Source organism: Prinia subflava, assembly GCF_021018805.1.
Source record: "Prinia subflava isolate CZ2003 ecotype Zambia chromosome W unlocalized genomic scaffold, Cam_Psub_1.2 scaffold_33_NEW, whole genome shotgun sequence".
NCBI classification, from domain to species: Eukaryota; Metazoa; Chordata; class Aves; order Passeriformes; family Cisticolidae; genus Prinia; species Prinia subflava.
In genome coordinates, this window is record NW_026960610.1 from 2424407 (window position 1) to 2445131 (window position 20725).

At 51.1% G+C, this 20725-nt stretch overlaps 1 protein-coding gene across 1 annotated transcript; it reads right to left on the minus strand.

Annotated features, from left to right (window-relative positions):
• Window positions 1-1389: 1389 nt before the first annotated feature.
• ONECUT2 (one cut homeobox 2) lies at window positions 1390-20675 on the minus strand. Its single transcript, XM_063424450.1, has 2 exons — window positions 19456-20675; window positions 1390-9965 (listed from the first exon to the last, which is right to left on the minus strand). The coding sequence occupies exons 1-2, from the start codon at window positions 20558-20560 to the stop codon at window positions 9679-9681; spliced, it is 1392 nt and encodes a 463-aa protein (XP_063280520.1). The 5' UTR covers window positions 20561-20675; the 3' UTR covers window positions 1390-9678.
• Between the last annotated feature and the right edge of the window lie 50 nt (window positions 20676-20725).

A 20725-nucleotide genomic window follows, 5' to 3' on the forward strand; every position in this document is an offset into this window, starting at 1 on the left:
GACCTGCCGTGGCTGCATGGCTGCATTAGTCTTGGTGTCACCGCTTTGGCCTCTTTGCTGTTAAAGGGTTTTTACCCTTCCCGTGCTCTGCCACCATCCCAGTGGCACTGGCTCCTTCAGTCCTCAGCACCTCCGTGCATGGGAAGGGGGCCTGGGCAAACACTCCTCAGCCAGCACATTCCCTCTGGCTCAGCCCCGTGGCCAGGGAGGGCACGGAGGGCTCAGGGCCCTCTCCTGGTTCAGGGGAGCCCCCTGCACACCCCAGCCAGAGAGAGAAGGGAAGGAGGCTGCAAGGGGCACGTTCTGGGCTCTGTGACACAAAGTGCTGAGGAGGCAGCTCTGCCTTTATCTGGCACCCGTGGCCACTCAGCAAAGTGAAATGAAGCAGCGTAAATTTAATTAGTGGCAGATTCTGGCTCTGTGTTGAGAGAGGGACACAAAGAGAAGGAGCATGAAAACAAATTTTTCAGTGAGTTTATTAACCCCAAGGTTAGACATTGGTGCCAAGGTTAGATCCCAGACAATAAACCCCGCAGAGCCTTGTTACTGCTCTGGGGCTGGGACACAGTGCTGCTGGGGGCTCTGAAGTCCCCCTACGCCCTCCCCAGGCTGACCCTGCTCCAGGTGGTCAGAGAGGAGTGAGTTAAGGCAAGAAAGGGCAGGTTTTGTTTGGTTTTTAAAGACAAAAATACGACAAAGTGCTTTTCTTGTACACTTTGTTTTGCTTTTTTTTGAGGAGACAAAACAAACAAGATTTGCCCACAGCTGGGGTAAGTGACTGACTGACTGACTGAACGAAGGCAAACCTGTTACATCCCCCTTGCCATGGAATTTCAGCTCCAGGAACCTCCTGCCTCCTCCCATAGAGCTGCTTCAGGGAAAGAAAGTGCAATAACTAACAGAATTTCACGGTAATTACGTTGCATCATAGAATTCCATGACTTACATAAATATAAAGTGATTTCTCCTGTAATGTCACAGCTACACAAGCTGTGCTCATGGGAGAAGGTGCCAGATCTTTTTCCAAGTACTTTTGCTCACACTTGGCCAGGCTCTCAGTGCCAGGTAGCATTTTTGGGATGTGGTCCTACAATGGGGCCTGCATTAGTCTGGCTGTGCTCAGCTCTCCTCACCCCTCCTGTCCCTTAGAGCTGTAGCAGCCCCAAGGCCCTGCTGGGCTCCAGTCCACCCCTTGGTGTTGGATGGGGTTGTGGTGGAAAAAACCAGGAACTTTTGATTGCATAAGGAAGCAAAAGCATTGTTTTCCTCCTTTATTGAACTTTGGCAAATAATATGTGTGTGGGGGTTTTACATCAATAGCTATAAATAAAACTTTGAAAGCGATGTAATACTTGTCATTGAGATAAAGGACATCTATTGGCACAAATCAGTGAGTAAAAACCCTTTAATGATAAAATAACATTCACTCTTTAGCTACTTTATTTGTCTGAAAAACTCAGCTTACACTCAGTTCAACATACCACCTTCCACAAAGTTAAAAAATGACATAAAATGACATAATAAAATAGACCTTAAATTTCATAATACAAGTACCTTGGCAAATTCCAGCCAGCTGGAGCAGCTCGTGGCAGCCCTGCTGTGCCCTTGCCATGGCCTCACATACCCCTTGTTGCCTCGGGACTGAGGAATGCAGGGGACTGAGGAATGCAGGTGTACTCAGCGCCTGGTTTACAACAACTTTGTGTCGTGAGGAGTGGCAGCATCTGCCAGCAGGGCTCTGCCCAAACATCCAGGCTCTGCTTATTGTGGAAGAACCTGGAAAGCTTTCTGGAAGATGAACCACTGTTACAATCATCAACTGTCTTACAAAAACCTCTCTTTAAAGTTCTTGTATCTGGTACCGTCTTTGGCAGAGAAATCAGGAAAGAAAATAACCTATGTTAGACAGCTTTCATTATTATCACAACCTACCGAGTAAGGCCAAAGAAAAACATCTTGCACTAATAAGAGCACGTCTCTAATATACCCTTAATGACAGATGATAACACTCTACTGACAGGACTCAGAGGCCTCCTCAGGAGACTGTGACTGCCCCCTCCCCAGGCCTCCTCTTCTACGCAGAGTAAAGGGTATGGAGCAGTTGGTTTGGCTTTATGTCCAAGATGGCCCAGGATCAGGAGGACATCAGGGCTCCAAAACTGGACCCTGAGAGAAAACACAACCCATTCTTAAGCGAGAGGGCTCAAGCGTGGATCTGGCCTGTGACACAAGGGACAAATCAAAGAGGTGATAAAGCACCTTTAACCTGGCCCCAGGGCTGGGAGGTGGGCAAGGGGCTGCCTGGCAGAGGCAGAGCTGCCTGTGGGGCAGGAGCAGCACAGGACACAGCTGGAGTGCTCAGATGGACACCTGGGCCAGCCCCGGGACAGGTGACACGGCTGAGAGAGCACTGCTGAGCCCAGGTGAGGTGAGGGGTGGTCCCTGAACACCCACCCCAGCCAGTCCTGCTGTGCCCAGGGGCTGCCATAAAGCCAAAGGAACTCCTGATCCTGGGAAAAAATGCCCAGCAGCCTCCATGAGGAGCAGGATGTAGATTGCCACATGAGTGAATGAATCAAATCGCTGGGGAGAAGCTGCCACTTGGCTAAACTTCTCCTCAAATGGCAATTTCATTGGAATTGAATTTGGGTCTGTTCAACACAGGGACAGACCAGAGCTGATCTGGAGACCCGCCCTGAGCAGTGCTGAGCTGCATGGGGTGAAACTGGGCATGATTTCACAGCATAAATGCAAACACAACTGCGCCACAATTGCAACCAGCTAACAGGCTCCATGCATAAATAAACACATCAACCCAAAGACCTTTTCCCAACCCCAAAGGAAGAAGTTGCCATTAAGAACCACCGCACTGCTGAGGGTTTGCCTCATGCATAAACATGGGAGCGCTGATTGACAGTTGCTAATTATAATACTACACCGTCACACAGGACAATCAGCTCTTCAGACCAAGTAGCACAAATGTAGAAAATAATTTTTTCCTCTTTTTTTTTTTTCTCCAACAGAGCAAATGAACACAGATTGTTTCTTCAGCAAAATATGAAACTGTAAACTTTGGGCTCATTCTGCAACTTTTCCCCGATCCATAATAACAAAAAAAAAAAAATGGGAAGAAAGACCAACGTACATTTTTAAGCACACCTTCTCTGTCTAGTACAAAAGCACAACCTAAAACATATAGAGCTTCTTCTTCTGTTTTTTTTTTTTTCCTTTAAATCACAGTTACCAAAAAGAAACAGTGGGTAATTTATTACATATGCTATAATAACATTACGCTAAACAGCTATTCTCTATGAGGTATATCTGAGAAAATTTGGTAAGGGATGTATGGTCTGCGTTGCCAACATGCCCAGTTTGTAATAAAGCTTTGGAACCATGGAGAAAGAGAGATCAGGGAGAGGGGGGAGGAGGAGGAGAAAGAGAAGGAGAGCCTTTGGTATTATCAGGAGTCTGTTCTTTGCAGGGCTGCATTGCAAAGCACCACAGTACAAAAGCCCACCAGATACGATTCAGCAGCCCAGTCGAAGCTGAGGTATTCATGGGAAGAATAAAAAAAAGCACAGAGAGGTCTAGACTGACAAAATCGTTGCTTTGGTTCAAGCAAGGCACTCATCCCGTGGTAACATCACTTTGTAAGTGAAGCAGGAGTCGGGGAGGGCCGCAGGGACCCTGCCAGCTCTGGGGACTGTCTGTGACCGAGGGCACGGGGACAATCTGCTCTCCCCACCTGGAAGGCATCCTGAGAATTATTATAGCTTTGTATTGAAGGAACACAGAGACAGAGGGAAAAGCACACTTGTCAAGTCCTACCATTTCCAACACAGACAAACCCCCAAAGAAACACAAAATAAAAGGCAACAATTAAAGCGGAGCGTTTGTGTTGAGCTGTCAGTAACCTCTGTGAATCCAAGGGCACAGCTCAGGCAGATTCCTCAGGGAAAGGCCTGGGCCCTGCAGCGGCTGACCAAACCTGGGCTAGGGCTGTGGTGGGGGGGCGGGGGGGAAGCAGTGCCCAGGGATGGATTTGGCTCCTCAGAACATTGCTTCAGTCCTAGCAACAGCATAAAACAGGCTCAAAACCCTCCGAGTGCCAAAGGGCACCACTAATTCCCTAGCCAACCAACCAAACAACTTGGAAGTAATCACTCAGGAACATGATGTTAATGGAGCTTAATGTAGCCTCACTTCATTGCTAACTTGAGAAAAGTAATTAATTGATTTTTATGTAAAAACTGTAATTGTAAACAACAACCAAAGGTGAGGAGAGGGAGCAGCTCCTGGATCTGTGCAAGGCTGGCTGCGAGGGGTGCACGGGCAGGAGAACCCTTCCCGTGGCCCAGGCTCTGCGGCCCCACACCAACCCTGGGCTCTGCTCGAGCACAAAAATAATAATAGTAATAGTAATAGTAATAGTAATAGTAATAGTAATAGTAATAGTAATAGTAATAATCAATGCTAATTGCTGCTGCAAACACACCCCATACTGGCCCAGGCAGCACCTGCAGAGCCTTTCCCCAGGGAATCTGTGCTGGACAAACCTCAGTCACCTCCAGGTCCCCACAACCTCTCCCCTGGCAGGACCTGGAGCAGGAACCGGCTCCCCATCTCCGGATGGTTTTGGCTGGCAGGAAGGAGAAAAGAACTCAGAAAAGGGCATCACCAGAACTGGCAGCTTCCAGGGTAGCATTTCTTTGGGAATCTGGGCTCTGCTGGACATTTCTGGGTGTAGGAGAGAACAGTGGGAGTTATCAGAGAGCACAAACAGAATGCAGACCGCACAGAGAAAGAAATCTTTGGTATCATCAACACGATTAAAATTACAAATGGAAAAGTCAGTGAGGTAGCCTCTTTGGTTCTCACTAGAAATAGAAAGGGTTTTTCTGTCTGGTTTTTTTTTTTGGTTTTTTTTTTTTTTTAAATTTTTTTCCTTTTTTTTCACTTTTTCTTTTTTTTCCACACACAGAAGTTCATTCTTGGAAGCAGCTAGTTTAAGGATTTATCTCTTTTTGCTTAGCATGGATTATTTCCCCCCCAGCTTAAGTTTTAAGAAGCCACAAAGTTCAGGCGAAGTATCCCAGTGTCTTTTTTTTTTTTTCCTATTTTTCTGAATGCACAGTTTTAGGTTGAATATTCTTTGTTTGTCCTCAAAGTTCACTCTGCTGTTCTTACAGGAAATCAGCTGTAGTGCTTTATAGATAATTCTAAATAAAAAATAAAAACTCTACAAGGGCATCCCCAGGTGAAGATGAATAAGTTAAATAAATAAATTATATTATGAAGGCTTCATGTGCCATAATAAAGGTATGTCACACTTTCTAATCAGGAGGGAAGAGATTAACCTAAATAATTTAAACTTTGATATTTAAACAATTAAAATTAATTAAAAGAAGGAATTAAAACTAGACTTCTGTTTTATGGAACGAGTTGTTCTTCCCCTGTCTGACAGAACCCGGCTGCCCTACAAAGCAATACTTAACTCTGAAGTGTGTTTACTGACAGGCTTTGCATCCCTGATGTGCTACAACAGTCCTATGGATAAATGAGCAAAATTACTCCCAAATGAATTCACAAACAGCTGAATTAAATAGATACAAATAACTAACATCAGAGCCTGACCCCCCCATCTACATTCAGGCAAAACTCCCACTGAATTCAAAAGCTAAACCGAAACACAATGGAGTTCACACTGAACAGAGATCTCAGGACCTGCCCTAAGACTAAATTAAATAAATTACATTATCCATAGATAATATATTGGGTTAAACCCCACAAGTGTCTGGAAAAAAAATAAAACCATTTTAAGCTTTGCCTTCTTAAAAATTTTAAACAATAAAAATTCCCCATAATAAATATAAAGGAGGCCAAGTAGAAAGCTTCCCCAGATCATAAAAATCCTTAGGACTTGTGATAAGCAAGGGCAGCATTGGCCATGCCCAAAGCCAGCACACTCTCTGCAATCCTGTGTCATTCCCATGCCTTCCTTGGGGAGAGCAGAGCCTCTCCCCTCCCTCGGGGCTGAGCGTGGTTTGCTGCTTTGAGTCCTTCACAGGTCTTTGGGTTCAGCTGTAGCTAAGAGATCCACAATAAAGCTTTGCAACCGAAGTCAGTGAGCACATTCTTTGTTCCTGCACAGAAGATCCAGCAATATACGAGGTTTCTTGAAAGTTGAATTCATCTTGACTGTGCCCAAGGTTGTGACTCCAAGTTCCTGGTCCAGAAGATGCTGGAATACTCTCTGCACACACAAGTCTTTTGCAGCACAATAAATAAAGCAACAGGTTACATGACACAGCTCTAGAGATTCATCAATACATGGCCTAGAGATGGAACACAACTGTTTGGGGTTGGTGTGCTGTGGGCAGAGCACAGCACAGGCTCTGCCCACACGGACTAAGATCTCCACCACAGGCTCCAGGTCTGACGCACCTCGGCTGAGGGAGCTGCTACATAAAAGCCTACAAGAGCGGACAGTGAAAGGGAAGATGTCACATAGGGCCATGAGAGATGCAGGGATAAAAAATGCAGCAGGATTTTCAGGTGAAAATGGACTGCGACTTGATAGATTTGAGGCCCCAGCCCAGAGAAGCCTTGTGTGGGTTGCTACTCTGCAATGTTGCATAACAAACACTTCCACAATTTGGAGAGAATTTCACTGAGGAGAAATTTGTAAGTAATTCAGTACTTGATCTAAACTCCCTTTGTTGGGACTATTGGATGAGCTCTGAGCAGGAGCAAAAAGCCCAGGTCTCTGCTCCCAGGCTTCACCAGAAGCTGTGGGCAGCTCCCCTCTGCTTCTGGGGAAGGTGGGAGGCAGAGCTGTGGCAATCTGGATGTCCCTCAGGCGAGATGAGCCTCAGGGAGGTGTCCCACAGCCAAGCACAGAAGGATCAGAGGATATTCAGAGGATGCCTGGGGCTCATTCCCTGTGGGATACAATGTGCTTCCCTGCCCTCTCACTGCAGGAAGGGGAGGTGAGGAATGAGCACTGGGGTTTTCACTGCTCCTGTGTCACTCCTTGCCACTGCAGATTGCAGAGGCACACTTCCACCACGAGACAGCTCCCCTGAGGGCAATGCTGAGTTCATAATGCACCAGGGGCTGCTCTGATGGACACTTGGGTGGGAATGAAAGTGAAACTTCAATATGATCACATCACCTCAGCTGGGCCCTGCTCCACAGCCTGCTGGCTCCAAACTCCACACTCAAATATCTGGCATTTGGGTGAGGGGCCTTCAGAACACATCAGCCCAGATTGGGACCATTTTTTGGCAACTTTATTCCATGTCTGGCTATAAGGATTCTCCAAATCTCTTTGGGATCTGCCTGGAAATCTCTGCCAAAGGATCCTTTGATTCCCAGAGCAGGCACATGCTGTCAATTCAGCTATGAGGATCCTGAATTTGCTGTCCAGGAACTTTTCCTGTCCTGAGCAGACGAGGCTTCTTGATTATTTTTCTATTTTAAGTGCAATCATTGGAAAGTGACTGCAGCAGTTCTGTGAAGCAGTTAAAATGAAGCCCTTGTTTAAAGGCAGAGAGGAGCAAGATGCGCTCCGGCTCTGAGGATAAATTTGGACGTGCCATGATCTGGATCATCATGACCTGGGTCAAACAATGTTATGAGGCTAATATGTCAGAAACAACTGCTGAACTGCCCCAGGAACTGCTGAATGGGTTTGATTCAGGTGGAGGTTTGGAGCTGGGCTGTGGTGCTGCTCAGCACTCAGTGACAGAGATGGGAACACACATATTGCAAGTTTTATCACTGGGGAAGAGAAAGAAGGGTGGAGGTCACTCGACCGATGTCACACACAGGAGAGTGGCTGTTCACAGCTCCAGACACACAGGAGACCAACACACAAGTCACAGCCAACCCACAAGTGTTTCCTGGAGGGAGGAGATGCACCAGTGGAGTATCCCAACATCCTGCACTTGAAGTCCATGCAGCTCTTGGAGAGATGCCATGTGGGGCAGAAACAGGAAAAACATAAATACACCCACCCTTCTGGTTGTGCAAAGACTCACGAGCGGTTACCTGTCCAGAGATCAGTGGGGTTATGTGCATTAGTCATGCAAGAGGAGAAACAAACTGAAACACGAGTAGTGAGAATCCTCATCTTTGGTATTGTAGCTGTTGAGGTTTTGGTTGCTCTGTTCCTTGTTCTTTTGAAAAAACTGCATAGGCACAAATTAAAGACAATCTTCAACTTTAAGATGACTTGAGTTGTCAAATGAAGCAGCAATTGTACTGGCTTTGCTTTGTTCTCATTCTTGTCAACCCTTTCTTTGAGATCTGCTTCTGAAAATGTCCAAGATGTCTGTAGAACACAGTGTGAGACTCGTTTGCTTCCGGACATGCTTCCTTGTTTTTTTTTTAATTTTTATTTTATCTTTCAATGGAACAGTTTGTTGCAGAAGAAGTAGGTGCAGAAAACGTTTCTTTGGTTTCAATTAAGTAGTACATAAAAAAAGTCTCAAGTGTCTCTAGCAGAACACGGCTGTGCTGGGCCGGGCACCAGCCAGCGGCTGTTCCGCTGCTGCCAGGGCAGCCCTGCTGCACAGAGCTGGAGAGAGGGCTTGGAGCTTGCCAGGCTTCCCCAGAGCCAGCCAACCACCCGCACCAGCCATGACAAAGAGAAATGGCAAGTTATAAACATCTTTGGCTTGCAGAAATCCTGTCTCTTTGGTGTGCTGTGTTCCTGCTGGCTCAGGGAGCTGGCAGGGAAAAGGAACTTAAGGATGCAATAGAGCAAAATGCGGCACATCTGAAACGGTCAATGGCATCTGGAGGGCTTGTTTCTGTTTCTTTTCCTGCTTGAAAGTACCATAAAATATTGATAAAATGAACAAAAATACACTGAATGCTAAAAAAGGTTCCAGCAACAGCTGTTGCTGAGGAGAAACCAGATTCCCAGAAACTAAAAAGGATGTAATAATGCAAATTAATCTAGATCTTCCGAAACATTGTGTTTGCTCCATGATATATAGCACTTCCATTGACCTCCTGAGTGTGCATTAGGTACAAACACAGAGCTTGTGAGGAACTGCCAGCTGTGCTTGAGGCTCGTGCCGTCTCCATGGTGTTCCCGGGATGTCAGGCTGCAGCTGGCACAGTCACCCTGGGCAGCCCAGGGCAGGACCATGGCTGTAGCTACCAGCTTTGTGCTTGATACTTTGAGCTCAAGAGAACTGAACTTTTCTGATCCAAGAACAAGCTGATTAAATTAAACTAAAAAACCAACCAAAAAACCCCTTAAATCTGATTTTTTTTCCCTGAAAACACTTAACAAAACCATGCCTGAGTTTAAAAACAGGGTCTTGGGTTTTTAGTATCCAACTTTGTGCTCCATTGTCGTGTGGCCACAGGGTGGTGTGGCCAGCATATGGCAGGCACCAGCCACGGAAACCTGGGGCTCAGGAGAAACCTGCCTCAAGAATTACTCCCCTACGTTTCAGACCTGCTTTGCCTGTCCTGAGCATAGTATTGTGTGGAGAGAGGTGAGTGTGGAGCCTGTGCCTGCTAAGAGAGAGAAGCCATAGGAATGTCCCCAGGAACAGCTGGGCTGGGGTTGCTTGCAGGGGGGATTGTGCTTTAGGTCACCAGCGAGGGGCCCTGCTGTGAAGCCATTCTCTCTGTGCTGTGCCAGCTGTGCCACGCCCCTCACGCCTTGGTGCAGGTGCTGGGGGCCGAGGAGGAGCCCCCGGAGCTCAGGTCGTCCTGCCACTTTTCCAGGCTGCGCCGACGGGCATTCATGAAGAAGTTGCTGACGGTGGTGAGCTCCAGGCCCAGCTGCTGGGAGATAGTGATCTGCATTTCTTTGGAGGGACGCTTGTTCTCCTTGAAGATGGTGAAAAGCGTTCGGCGCTGGAGGTCCGTGAAAACCAGGCGGGATTTCTTCTGGGAGTTGTTCCGCTCTTTGTTGGGCTCTTGCTCTTTTCGTTTGCAGGCTGGGAGGGGGTGGCAGAGACAGAGAGAAAGTGTCAGGGTGGTGTCCACAGACCTTGCCAGCCACCCCGATGGCAGGCACTGTCACATGGTGGGGGCAAGTGTCACCAGCTGAGCCAGCACCACTCTGGCACATGGGACCAGAGAACTCCCAGAGGAAGCCAGTGGGCTGCATTGCTTTGACATCCCAAATACCTCTCAATAGCCAGGAATAACAGCTGTATATAAGTTTTGTTCCTTTAAACAGCCCAAAGCAAACCCCAGTCAAAACTCCGGTAGCAGCAACTTTGTGTGACCATCAAGGGGGAAAATCCCCCTGGGCCTGCTCGGCCTCCCAGCACAGGGGTCAGGCACTGGCTCACCTGGTCCTGCCCTGGTCCTCCCCTGCCACCTGACTCTTGCCGTGCCACCACCCCAGGGCACTGCTCCCATTGCCTGTCCCCCTTCCCAGGGCATGTCCCAAGGGTGAAGCCAGGCAGAAGCACCCGTCAGAGCTCAGGTCAGGCAGGGCAGCAGTGCTGGACCATTGCTGAGCCATTCTAATGGATCTTAAAACCCATTCATTTTAATAGCTGTTCTGTATTTATTAGCAGAGAGAGAAGAGCAAATGCTGAAACCAATACCACTGCCGGAGCACACCCACACTTAAAAAAAGCCTGCCCAGGGTGTCTGCACCAGGCACAGAGAGAAAATCCATATGTTGACATGGTTAGGTAATGTGCTGGGACAAGATGAGCCCAGAGAATTGATAAGCGGGCGGGTTTTAAGCAGCCCTGTTAAATAATTCTGCAGGTCTGGAATGTGAAATGAAGCTGGCTCAAAAGTAAAAGTCAGACTGTGAAAATGTCGGTAATTAACCCAGTCAGGGCTGTACCTGTGTGGAGCCTGGCTCAGCCACCATGGCACTGACTGCCTCCTTCCGTGCAGGGGCGGGACTTCACAGCATTTCTGCAGGAAACTGGAGTATTTCGTTGGAGTGCCTCACCCTGACCCCTCTCAGCTGCCAAATTTTAGTGGCTGCAGCAGAGCTACCTCTGGGAGGGAGGTGAAGGTGAGACCTCAAAATACCCCAAAGCGTAAGAGAAGGATGGTCCTGAGAGTGGGGCTGAAACCCACACGGGCTGTGGGTGAATGTTCCCAGTACAGCCCTCCTGGAGCAGTGGCACCAGCACAGGGCTCCAGCTGGGAGCCATGGCAGCAGGAAGCAGCATGGATGCTCCTGCCTGGACACACCAGAGGCATCAAGATGAGCCTGCACCTGTGTCCCAATGGCCAGACTTGCCTCTCCGAGGCCGTTATCCCAGAGGCAGCAGGAGGGAAGGATCTGGGCTCTCTGACTGCACCTCTGACACTGCCCAGATAACATCCGACTGCCTGTCTGAGCTGAACAAGCAGATTTTAAGCTGGGTTTACTTGGCCACATGTCCAGAATCCACACGGCAATGTCCCTGGTGCTGAGGACATGATGAGCAACAGCATCTTTGCTGCAGCTTCTAATCGGTTCTGGGACACTGGGATGAGTAGAGTGTTTCCTACCATCACTAATTTATGTCCTGAGATACTCTGTGTTTTACAGTTATTGGTATCTGATAATAAATAATGCAGAGGTATGTGCTTTTTGATGCATTCAGTAAATACTTTCCTTGAACTGTTGAGTTTGCTCTTGAAAAGGCCCCACAAAGGCAAACACTGCACCTGACGTGCATCTCTCAGCAGAGAAAAATGGGGTGAGCACTCTAATAAATCAAGTGATTTTCCAGGAAGAAAGAGAAAGGTTTTAACAGCAGAGGGAAGGGAAGAGACCATGTGGATTCTAAGCACAATTTGATTTATTAGCTGCGGTTAAACCTGAACATATCCTATGGAAGAAAATGGACAACCAGCAAGAACTGAAAGCCATAACTGTGGAAAAAAATAAACATAAAAACATAAAAATAAACAAAAAAAATCTTCTGCATTGAATTAAAGATACTCTTTCATAGAAACAATATAGGGACTGCTCAGAATTGGGGTCAGTGCTGCCTCCCTTAGTGTAGACCAAAGTGGAGCCCCACGACTTGAAGGGCATTAAGAGGGTGCAGGGACCTGATGCTGCGCTGTGACACCCTGAGTATCATCACACTGAATTTCCCTACTAAGAGTTAATTTGTCTGATTTTCTGCAACAATGACTCTGATTTTCCATTTTCTTCCCCACAAGGGAGGAACCTAGCCAGCCCAGGCATTCCAAACAGCCACAAATCCTGAAAAATATCTAGAAGCTCTAGTGCTCAGCTCAATCCCACCCTCTGAGCCCTCAGGCATGGGGCAGGGATGCTCCAGGGCCTCCCTCAGCTCCTATGCTTTCCAGGAGGGAGACAGAGATGAGGACACGAAGGTCACCAGCATCAGGAGGAGGAAGAGGCCAGGGAGAGGTCCCAGTGCCCAGCAGCCCCGGGAGAAGTGGAGCCACTTGCCAGGATACTGGAAACTTCACCAACACAGCTCCTGTGTCTCTGGTTCTGGATGTTTTTACTAATGGCTCAAGTGACTCTGCAGCCATGAAACAAAGAGCAGGTGCTAAGTAGGAGCTAAGCAGAGACCAATATTCCCTTAATCCAGCACTATGTCCTCACTCTCCATCTTCCTAAGGACAAGCTGTGAATATTGATCCCACCTAAGTGGTTTGTGTGAGTGCAAAGTCACCCAAACCCAGTTATCTGTCTGATGGAACTAAAACTGCTCCTCTATTCGATTTTGGAGAGGACTCAATGTGAAGGAAATGTAATTACTCTGGTAATACCGAACACAATGAAATGACCATCAAACCGTTTTCTAAAGATTGAAAATGCTTTTCTTTTGCTGTGATTCGTTTAAAGCAACCCCTTGTACATCCCTGTTACTACAATCTCTTAAAAACTAGGCCTCAGAAATCAATCTGATTACCTTTCTGAATTAAGTATGCACGAATGAGAGCGATTGAGATCAATACAAAATAGGTTAAGTACTCCGCTGTGTACAAAAACATTATGGAACAAGGAGCAATCAGAATGAAGATGCAAATAATCACATTGTTGGGGTGGGCAGCCAGTGCTGCTCATCCCAGCTGCTGCACACACATCAAATTCCTAATTTTTGAAACCCTAGGAATGCCCTTGATGGCATTTATCCAGAAAAACAGATTGGATGTGTAGCACAAAGTTAATTCTGTTCTTCCGGAGATCTGCTCACTCATCCATTGTAATGGTGAGGTGTTCCCTGTTTGGAGATCCAGGGATTCCTGCAATGCTCACAGAAAAAAAGAAACCCACAGCCTGGCTGTTTCCAGCCAGGAAGGTGTTTTCTTGGTACCCCAACCTGATTTTTCCCTCTCAATCCTGTCACAATCCCAGGGAATGCTGCCTCCCTCCAGGCCTTATATCCTGCAGCTCTCTGAGAAGAAAAGATGAATGGTTTTGGGGACATGGTCCCTTCATGTTTCTTCTTGGCATGCCACAGCTCTCAGGCTGTTAGCCTCCAATCTCCTGTAAATCTGCTGGATGACTGGAATTGGGCTGTAAATTCTGCTTCCTCCCTGCAGTGCTGCAGCACCCACGTCAGCACAGGATCTCTGACAGGAACCTCTGGATACCACTGGAACCTTCCAGCACAGCACAACTCTGGATCCTTCCAGCTGCTCTTTCATGGCTAACACCTGGGAGATCTATGATTCATCTTTTTGTGGACATTCTCCGTTTTGAATCCCAAAATAGTTTCCAGCTGAATCATAGCACTTTCCAGTGACAAGGATTTATATTCCCCTTGTCAGAGCACAGGGATGAAGCCAGGCCTTCTCCATGCCGAGTGCTCTGCCTGTTGGAGCAGCATCTCCAAGTGATGTGCCAGGACATCCCTGGAAGTACCCAAACAAAGCTGTGTCCTTCTCCTGTGGAGAAAGGGAAGGACTTTGGGCATCTTTTCCAAGAAAGGGCTGGGAATTTAAAGCTGGGGTGGGTAAGCAAGAGCTGAGTAACAGCATGAAATCTTACTGCAAGGGGAAGGACAAATCTAGTGAATCCTTGCTGTGTGCTCCTGTTTTCAGGAATTCTGGCCCCTGGGAAAAAGTAGGACATGAGTATTTCCTTTAACTGCCTGTTACCGATAGGGTGGAATTAGGCAGAACAGGAGAGGACAGGAGCAAAGCTCTGCCAGGTTATCTAGGAAAGCCAGACCTGTACTGCCCTTTGAGCTCTCCTTGCACTTCAGTTGAACACAAAGGAAGAGCAGCCCTGTTTCTCCACACACTCAGGTTCCCATTTCCTTCTTCCCAGGGGCTTAGGAAAGCTCAGCTTTAGCAGAAGGCCCCTCCTCCCAGGCTCCAGAGAGGTGGAGGTGAGGAAGGGAGGGGAGAGAGGCCATGGATTCCACCATACCCGCAGGAAGAAGGGGGCAGGACAAGCCCAGGGGAGAAGGAACACGGAAAAGAAGGTGTGTGGGAAGCTCTCCAAGGAAGACTTTCTCTGCTCTTCCTTCACCTCCTGCAGCCCAGTGCTGTTTGCCAAAGCTTAATGCCTCGGCACAGGCCCTATGCTCTCATCCCATTATGAGGGGATGAGAACTGCTGGAAAGTCACCGCTGCTCATAAATATGTTCCCTGCTTACTGAGAGATATTTTGGTCTTGGAGACAATTTGCGTTTTGGGAACCTGCCAGCCTCTATCGCTTGTCTAATAATTCCTCTGTGCAGCATTTACCAGTGGTTTGAGTCCTTTTTTTCACAATAGAGCAGTTTGATTTTATAGCTCAAACACCCCAAACAACCCCAAAACACTCCAATTTCTGTTTTGATTGCATTTCTCTCTGCCATCAGCAAGTTGTCTGGCTGATGTTATCACCAAACCCATTTGAAATTAGTGTATTTGGTATGATTTCTGTGTGCAAACCCCTCTATAAATCAGAGAGCCTTTTATGCAAAAGTCTGCAAGACTGATAGAGCTGGATACAAAATCTTTTACCTCGGAAAAAGAGATGTATTATCTGTCCCGTTGGATATAGTGCTTTCCCTGCATATTCATCGCCCAGGTATGATGGGCTTTTTCCAGAGGAGACAGGAGACAAGATGGGAGCCTTAAATACAAATAGATTGCTATTAGAAGGAAGGGAATGTTCTTTTTTGCTGTGTCTAGTGGGGATGAGAAGATGAGAAGCAAAGGTTTTAAAAAACAAAAAGTGAGATTAAGGCCAGTCATTAAGGGGTTTTTTGTACCTGTAAACCCTGGAAGAGATCGCTTAGGTAAAAAATCTCCCTCTGGAGATTCCTGAAGAAAGGGGCAGACTGTCAGGACAAGTGATGTCTGCAGTCCCTTTCAGTCCTACTTTCCCTCTGAGATCCATTCTCTGCACACCTGCAGAGCCCCATTTGCAGTCTGAAGGCAGCTCCAGGGGAGCCGCTCTGATGAGAGGAGTCTGCTGCCTTTAGTGCTCAGAGGCTTGGCACAGCCGTGTTGGGTACTGCAGGAAGCTTGTCATCTCCCAGTAATGGCTAATTGGAAGGGAAGGGAAAGCTCTTGCAGCTGCTGGATGGCAACAACATCCAGGACAAGGTTTTGTGAATAATACCAGGGAGGAACACCAAGGATGAACACTCGGGGCCACAGTGAAGAGCAACCCTACAGAGTGTGGGAAGAATCAACACCAGTTACTGGGAAATAATCCTTTTGTCAAAAAAATGTTCTCCCCTTTTTGCATTCCTCACCACAAATAAATTGTGGCAATTTTCAACTGCAGAGGAATACTTGAGTTTGGGATATTTCAGTCCAAACAGTGATGGGCAAGAGATACAGGAAAAAAAAAAGAGATGGTGGGGGGAAAAAATCTTATAAGGAAATAGAGAAAAACAGCTTCAGAATGAGTAACACATGATGACCAATTAATTGTTTCTTTTAAAAAGTAGGGGGGGAAACACAGAAATGCATTTAATCCAAAATGTACTCAGAATTAGCTTTATCGGATAATCAAAAATCGGATAAAACTTGTTTGCTTGGCAAAAACAGGATTCAGATTTCTGTGCGGCAGAAATGCCATCAGAAATTATGTGGTACAAAGAGCTGGGGCAGGGTATTATTTCAGAAAGTTAGTACATGAGAAATAAAATTTATCAGCCAGCACCACAATTTACCTCATGGATTGTTCAAACACAACCACTAATCTATAGTTGAAGAGAGCACCAATATTTCAAGCCACTAAGCACCTTTCAAAGAACCTTTACATACCTGTATATTTAGTTCAACGCTAAGAAATAGCTTTATAAATAGGTAATGTGCCTGACACTGATGTTATCATGCCTTAATTTTTAGCTAGAGATACAGATAACAAAATAGTCTCAAAATCCAGGGAAGAAACATTTGGTAGGGCACAGAGGCAGAGGATGAGTGGACAGCTGTCCACAGCCCACTCCTCACTCTGAGACCACTCTCCTTGGCCTGGGGCACTTGGGGGTGCAGGGGCTCAGTCCTGGGATGTGACACTGCCACTGCCCACTCCTGGTACTGTCATCCACGGCTCGCCGGGCCCGGGCCAGGGAGAGTCCGTGGCCACTGCCTGCCCCGAAGTCTTTCCTCGCTCCTGCACCCGCTCTCCTGCTCCCTTTCCCTCCATCCCGGCTCTCATCCCTCGCCGCCGCTCTCCGTGGTACTGACAGCTCTGAGCACGGAGCGGGAATCGGGCAGTTCTGCACAAATGAACTATTGATGGTGTTTTGGTACAAAAGTGTTTCGGCAGCAATAAGGCGATCCGGCACCGCAGAAAGTAAACAGGCGGCGGAGCGCTCTGCTGACCCCGCAGAAATTTAGAGATTGTTCCTCGGGTCCGCTTTCCCGAGACCTTCCCGCGGCGGGGAGGGAGGCTCCGGTGCCCCGATGCCCCCGTCCCGAGGGCAGCCCCGCTCTCCCGGCGGGAAGCGGCATGAGCGGGGCCACCAGCCTGTTCTGGGGACGAGGCCCCGGGCTGATGCTGCCGTCGGGGGTGGGTTTGCGGCAAAAGCGTCTGTCCGAGCCTCCCAAAGCCCCCGGCGTGCCCCGGGGGCAGCACGGTGCCCCCGGGAGGGCACTCGCCGCTTCTCCGGGCACAGGGACCCCGAAAGGGTGCTTTGCCCTCGGAGCTCCAGAGTACCCACGGAACTCCCCGTTCACAGCGGGTCCTGCCCACACCTTTCCTTTCCGCACAGAAACCCCCAGCACTGTCCCCTGACAGGGGAGTCTTAAAGACTCGCAAGAGACAATAAGCACAGAAATAATAAGATCATTTTAGATTAGGTTAGAATAGAATAGACAACACCATGTATCTTCTATAATAAGAAAAAATACTAAGCACACCCACATTGCTACTGCTCCCACAGGGAGAGGGGGATTTCCCTTCAAGAACAGCAGATTTGCACCCCACTTGGGAAAATTTTCCAGGAGTATGGGGCAAATAGCTGGTGGGCCTTTTTTGTTTTTAAAAACTTGAAATACTTGTGGCTTTTTCCCCATGCCCAGAGGGATTTAAGCAAGCGAGTAAAGGGGGAGAAGGAAGCACTGAGGCAATGGGGCTGCATATTCACACGTAGTAACAAAAGAAAATTAAAATAATCTATTTCCTGAAGGGAAAAGTAATTTGCAAAGGTCTTTCCCACTCCATGAGGAGTCCACAGCCACTCAGCATCTGAGCTCTCTCCAAACTTTATTCCTGGATGCAGAGGCATTCAGGGGGACTGGTAAAGCAGAGATCCAGAATTATACAGGCATAACTCTGGATGCAGCTGTGATTCCTGATTTTCTGCTCTATGTGCAAGGCTCCACGGGGAACTCCCACCCAGGACCAGTGCTGGGAAGGAAAAGTACCAGCCACGTTACTGGAAATGAGCCGGCTCAGGTTCCAAATCAATGAAAACTGGGTCCATGCGTTGATGCTCCTGTTGCCAGCATTAATGCTCTTTTAATCTTCTAAACATTATCTGCATCGATTTCCCTCTCAATACAGGTTTGTTTGTGAAGGCGACATCACCGCGTGCTCGGCAAAAAACCCAAACCCCAAACGCCCCTGTCGCAGACAGACCTCGCAGCAGATTTCGCTGCAGACAGAGAAGAGCCGGATGCCCGAGGGTGCTGGAAGGGACAAGAGGAGTTTGCAGTCAGCGTTAGAGCCGAAGAAGGGATCAGCGTCCCTCTCCCGACGGGCAGCACAGCCGGGACTGCCCCGCACCTCGGGAAAGCCCGAGCACCCTCCGCGGGGATTCTGGAGAGCCCAGGCCGTGGGTGTTTAACCCGCAGCACCTCTGCTTAGAGGTCGGGCAGAGATTAAGGCCATCAATCATCCATGGCTCCTCTTCGCCCTGCTCTGCCGCATCCCAGCCTCGCTCGGCAGCTGCCCCTCGTGCAGGAACTCTCTGTGCCCATTTCTCAACCGCAGAGACCCCCGTGTCTCCTCAGACCCCTCCGGGTGTGCCGGCTTTTCGGGCAGCCCGGGGAACAGCCTGCTGTGTACCTGCCCACCGGGAAACAATCTGCCCGCGTCGGGATCAATTGAAATAAAAGAAGGACGGACTCGGTGGCACAAATATCCCCGGATTTTCGTCGCTGTCAGAGCAGAGCGCCCCGGGCCCGGGCCTCCGCCCTATGCTGTGGTCTGTCCCACGCGTGTCTGCCCGTGCCACAGCCCCCCGTGTCCTTCTACACCCACGTCCACGGCCACGCGGTTTCCGGGGAGCGGGAGCCCCCGGAAAGGAGGACAAGCCCCGGCCGTGCTCCACGGCAGGGTCCTACCAGTACTCGCGCGGGACCGGCCGGGGGGCGACCTCCGGGCACCCACCGCGCCGCGGGCGCAGCCCGCACGGCCTCACGGCAGGGACGGCTCTCGCTGGCTCCGTCCCGCTCACCTCCGGTGCGGGCGCTGCCAGAGGTCGGTGCGGGGCTTGGTACCGGGGGTCGCTGCCCGCTGCCCGCTCCCCCCCCCCCCGCGGCCCCCGCAGAACAATGGGGTCTGCGGCGCTCCGGGACCGCGCCAGGGGGCGCCCGCGCGCCCTCGCGGACAATGCGGCCGTGCCGGGGCCGCGGGGGCTGCGCGGGGTCCGGCCCCCGCCCGCTCCCACTGGCCTCACCTGTTCCGGGACGCCGAGCCCCCTCCCGGCCTCCCCCGCTGCGCCCGGCAGCGCCGGCAGCGGCAGGAGGAATACTCGCAAAGAGCGCGGTGCGGTGCGGTGCGGTGAGCACCTTCAGCACCCGGCCCTGGAGAGCAGCCCCGGCCCCGCCGCCCGGCAGTGGTAACGGAGCGAGCCCCTCCGCCGGCCCCGAGCCCCGCACAGCCCCGCCGGACAGAGCGTGGGTGCGTGGTGCCGGCGCTGCGGGAGGCGGGGACCGGCCAGCTCCGCACAGCCCGGTGATTAACGGCGGAGCGCGGAAGCAGCCGGGCCGGCGGAGGACGGACCGCGGGGCCGGCCGGTCGGCGCTGGGCTCCGAGGGTCGCGCTCCGCTCCCCGCGTGGCACCGGCTTGCACCTACCTGCCAGCCGCAGGGCAGACATCCTCTGGAACTCCGGCTCCTGCAGCCACTTCCACATCCTGCGGAACGTTTCCCGGCCGGACTTGAGTTTACTCCAAGGCTTGGGGTTCCGCAGCAAGTCCGAGAGGGTCCCCTGGGAGCGGCACAACACTCGTTGGGCGAAGATGGCCTGCGGGATGCTGTAGCGCTTCAGCTCTGCCGTGATCCTTTGTGCCACCTCCTTGGTGTTGATCTCCTCCAGCTGCCCCGCGCCGCTCCCCTGCGGGCCGGCGGCGGGGGGTGGCCGCTCCCGGCCGGCGGGCAGCGCGGGGCCGTGCGGCGGCGGCGGCCCGGGAGGCGCGGGGTGGTGCGCGCCGTTCAGGGGCGGCAGCATGGCCAGGGGCGTCCCCAGCCCGCGGGGCAGGTGCTGCTCCCCCCGCGCAAGCATCGCCGCGTGCGCCTCGAAGTTGGGGCTCAGCATCTTGTCGTGGCCAGGCGGCCCGTAGCCGTGCAGGCCCTGCTGGGCGCCAGGGAGCGGGCCCAGCCCGTTGCCCAGCGGCGAGAGGCTCTGCCCCACGGCCGGGACCTCCTTGTAGGGCCCGTGGAGGCTGTTGACGGCCGGCAGCCCGCGCTCGTCCCGCATGAGCGCGAAGCCGCCGCCGGCGCTGCCCGGCAGGCGCTGGTGGTGGTGGGCGTGCGGGTGGTGGAACTTGTCGGAGACGGCGGAGATGGGCGGCAGGGGCTGGAGCGGCGTCAGCGTGGTGTAGGTGCCGCTCATGCCCATGCCGGGCGGCGAGGCCTCGCAGGGCACACTCATGGCGTGGTGCAGCGGGATGGAGAGTTCGGGCCGGTACTCGGCGGCGCCGTCCAGCAGCGAGGCCATGCTGGGCACCATGGCAGGCCGGGCGGCGGGGAGCAGCTCCTGGTGCGGCGGCGGGGGGGGCGCCACCCGGAGCGGCCCCGCGCTGCGCCCGCTGTGGTGAGGGCTGGGGCTGTCCATCAGCTCCAGCTCGTGCCCCGCCGCCCCGTGCAGGCTGCCCAGCGGCTCCATCGCCAGCTCGGGGTTCATGGCGCACGCACCCGGCTCCCCGCCCAGGCACCGCCGGCCGCCGCGCCCGCTCCTCATCCACTCATCGAGGCGGCGGCAGCCGCAGCCCGGGGCCGCCCGCCCCGCGGGCAGCGGCGGCTCAGCCGGGCCCGCCGCGCCAGTCCCGCGCCATGTCCTCGCCTCGCCGCCGCCGCCGTCTGAGGGCGGCGGGAGCTCTCCGGGGCTACCCCGCCCCGACCGCGC